Here is a 3,692-nt window from a genome sequence, read left to right as displayed (position 1 = left end):
ACAGGCGAACTGTGTCTAGCCGTCAGTGCGTGTGCCAAGTTCGGTTGACTGAACTTAACGGATTTGCGAGATATTGAAGTTCAAATTTGAAAGGAGGAAACACGAGTTGTTCCTTGACTTTTTTTTAGGCGAGTTTAATATCTGATTGTAGACTTAATATGCAAGGGACATCGTCACTGGTACAGTATCAATTGACTTTTTGTCATCATACTGGACAGTTCTTATTATACAATTACAGATCGAGTGCACATCGATACTGTGGGTGGGTGTGTAGAAAGTAAATGACTAGCAGTTTATTGCTTCTCACTTTCTGTTTGTTTTCTAGCATAGACTCTAATCGTGTTCCTTTTTTATGCCGATCAAGTCATTTTCTATTAATCTCAGTATTCCATCATACATTGTTCATAATATTGTTTCTTGACACTGCATGTTTCAGCCCTTTCACATAATATTATATTATAATGTTTACAGTGGTGTGTGTGAGTGGGGGAGGGGGTGGGACCGGCGAAAGTAGGGGGGTATAAAATGAGGAGAGAGAGAGAGAGAGAGAGAGAGAGAGAGAGAGAGAGAGAGAGAGAGAGAGAGAGAGAGAGAGAGAGAGAGAGAGAGAGAGAGAGAGATCATGTGCAGATATATATATATATATATATATATATATATATATAATATATACAAAGAGAGAAAGGGGGAGGGAGAGAGAGAGAGAGAGAGAGAGAGAGAGAGAGAGAGAGAGAGAGAGAGAGAGAGAGAGAGAGAGTGAGAGAGAGAGAGAGAGGTGAGAGAGAGAGAGAGAGAGAGAGAGAGAGAGAGAGAGAGAGAGAGAGAGAGAGAGAGAGAGAGAGAGAGAGGAGTGGTTGAAATCCGCAAAAAAATGTGCCGAGTGCACTTGACCTGGCTGCAGAAGGAAAGTTGAAACGGCAGTGTTAGTACTATCAGAGAGGTCTCTGGTAATATCAAGGAGCTTAAAACAAAAAGCTTACTTTTAACCTCCTTGGGTACTATCAGACTCTCTGGTACTATCAAAAAGAACATAAAACGAGGCCTACTAAACTAGCGAAAGGAATCACAAACGAAAGAAAATGCGAATCTTCACTTCCACGGTGGATTTCCATCGAGGCAGCCAATCGAATTTCCAAATGGCTTTTTCAAACTGAAGAGCGGGTTACCTAGAGTTACCTTACCCCGGAGAAGCGGAAGCGAAACTTGAGACTTGAATGAAACTTGGATGAAAACATTGTCAAACACGCAACAAAATGCCCACCATGGAACCTGGCGAGGATATAGATCTACATTTTGAAACAATGAAGTATCACGAGCTTCAAAAACTTGCAAAAGCTGCTGGTATCAAAGCAAATCAAAAGGTAATGAGTCTATAGATTTAATTTGTCATCTATTAGATTCTTATAACGATAACATTTTGTTTACACTTGCCCAGCAGGGTTTCTCGCCTTCCTTTTTTGCTCTGATGTTGCTTGAAAGTTGAAGTTCGCAAGTGACGCGAGGCATTAGCTAGAAGATTAGTAGACTAGATCTAGATCTAGGTAATCTAGATCTAGGGTTTCTTTTAGAGTAATTAGAATCTAGATCTAGACAGTGATTTGTTGAATCAGTTATAATTGATAAGTTTAGTAAATTTTTAGTCTTAGGTCTTAGGCCTTTCGGCGCTTTTTCGGTAGTTCCCACCCCCCTTATTTGATTGAGTCTGACCTACATCTAGATATATATACGTTTGATTCGCGGCAAGCTAAGATATCAAACCTAACAACTGCAAAACATTAAATTGTGGTAAAATTCAGGGGGGCATGCCCCCCTGAAACCCCCCACCATGTTTTTATTAGGTCAGGGGGGCAAGCCCCCCTGAAACCCCCCTACTCTTGGGGCCAATACCGGCGAATAACAAATGCGGGGTGGGAACTACCGAAAAAGCGCCGGCCTTTCTAAGGCCAAATAGGCCACCTCTATTCTCACCCGGAGTGAGAATAGTGCAGGCGAGTCTTGTGGCTATTCTCACCTGGTGCGCGTTCACCAAATTTTGCGTTCACCCTAAACCACAGAATTCTACACTGTGATAACAGAAAAATTGTAGAATTCTGTGCCGTGAACAAACGTTCCATTACAACTGTAGCCTACTAAAAGCGTACAATTTTGTCTGTGGGCAGTGGAGAGAGAGAGAGAAAGAGAGAGAGGAGTAGCGCGAGAATTTCCGGGCAAAACAAAATGGCGACCCGCGTAATTCGGCTCGATTCGAAAAGTTTTATTAAATAGCCGTAGCATCTTTGTATACAACCAAATTAATTTACTTTTGTGTTTTAACATCATTTTTTAACTTTGTTTTGGTCAATTTGATCGTCCACACCGATAGTGGCGATAGACAGTATTCAGAAAGAGACAGAGAGAGAAGAGGGGAGGAGTTGATCTTGCGAGAACTTCCGGGCGGGTGAGAAGGCCACCTCTATTCTCACCCGGAGTGAGAATAGTGCAGGCGAGTCTTGTGGCTATTCTCACCCGGTGCGCGTTCACCAAATTTTGCGTTCACCCTAAACCACAGAATTCTACACTGTGATAACAGAAAAATTGTAGAATTCTGTGCCGTGAACAAACGTTCCATTACAACTGTAGCCTACTAAAAGCGTACAATTTTGTCTGTAGGCAGTGGAGAGAGAGAGAGAAAGAGAGAGAGGAGTAGCGCGAGAATTTCCGGGCAAAACAAAATGGCGACCCGCGTAGTTCGGCTCGATTCGAAAAGTTAAATAGCCGTTGCATCTTTGTAGACAACCAAATTAATTTACTTTTGTGTTTTAACATCATTTTTTTACTTTGTTTTGGTCAATTTGATCGTCCACACCGATAGACAGTATTCAGAAAGAGACGAGAGAGAGAGAGAAGAGGGGAGGAGTTGATCTTGCGAGAACTTCCGGGCGGGTGAGAATAGCCACTTTCGGGTGAGAATAGCCACTTTCTAGGCCTAATCTACGCCAAGGCCAAGGCCTATGAAGTATAGCCCAGTGCACCTGCACGCACACAGATCAGATGCATTGTCATTGATTTGAGTTTGAGGCGGAAGGCTAAACTGCCCTACTTTTTGCTGTATATAGAACACACATGTATGGCCACTTAAACCCTTGCAAATTAATTGTTTTCAAGTAAATAAGTGGCTAGCCGTACTTAAGTACGGATAGACTGAGAGTCTAGCCGTACTTAGATCTGGGTTTGGCCCAACTGTAAAGTACACAGGTCTCATTAGATCTAGATTTAGTAATTATTCAGGTTCAAATACATGCAAGTCAGCTTTTGGTTTTGTCTGAAATACAAATACTTTAGGCAATGCGAACTAAAAATTTCATTTACAATTCAACCATCAATATTAAGTACGGCTAGCCTGACAGTCTAGCCATCCTTAAGTACGGCTAGCCTGGCTGTCTACCCGTACTTAAGTACGGCTAGCCTGGCTGTCTACCCGTACTTAAGTACGGCTAGACTGCCAGTCTAGCCGTACTTATCTTAGGCCCTATTAACATTAAAAAACTACCTGTTTACGACACATGCCCTGTCATTTAAGGTACCTGGTTTCGTCTCATATACATATACATTACAGTACTGCCCACTAAAAGTGTATGTTCACAATTCCCAACGTATATTATTATAAATGGCCAGACTGGCAGTCAAATCGAAAATAAGTACGGCTAGACTGC

The 3,692-nt window shown here is 42.0% G+C and overlaps 1 protein-coding gene across 2 annotated transcripts in view; it reads left to right on the top strand.

Moving 5' to 3' along the window:
* The first annotated feature begins 1,181 nt into the window (after nt 1-1,181).
* Nucleotides 1,182-3,692, top strand: part of LOC101861313 (nucleolar and spindle-associated protein 1) — a 24,139-nt gene continuing 21,628 nt past the window's right edge. The window contains exon 1 of one of the 2 annotated variants that reach the window (XM_005106756.3): nt 1,182-1,361. In XM_005106756.3, coding sequence (XP_005106813.1) covers nt 1,254-1,361 — 108 coding nt within the window. In that variant the 5' untranslated portion in view covers nt 1,182-1,253. The remainder of the gene's footprint in view (nt 1,362-3,692) is intronic. The other variant, XM_005106757.3, reaches the window with a different exon arrangement.

The sequence above is a fragment of the Aplysia californica genome, unplaced genomic scaffold (genome assembly GCF_000002075.1).
Source record: "Aplysia californica isolate F4 #8 unplaced genomic scaffold, AplCal3.0 scaffold00555, whole genome shotgun sequence".
Taxonomy (NCBI): Eukaryota; Metazoa; Mollusca; class Gastropoda; order Aplysiida; family Aplysiidae; genus Aplysia; species Aplysia californica.
Note: the sequence above shows the minus strand (reverse complement) of the source record. Positions and strands in the feature narration are given on the sequence as shown.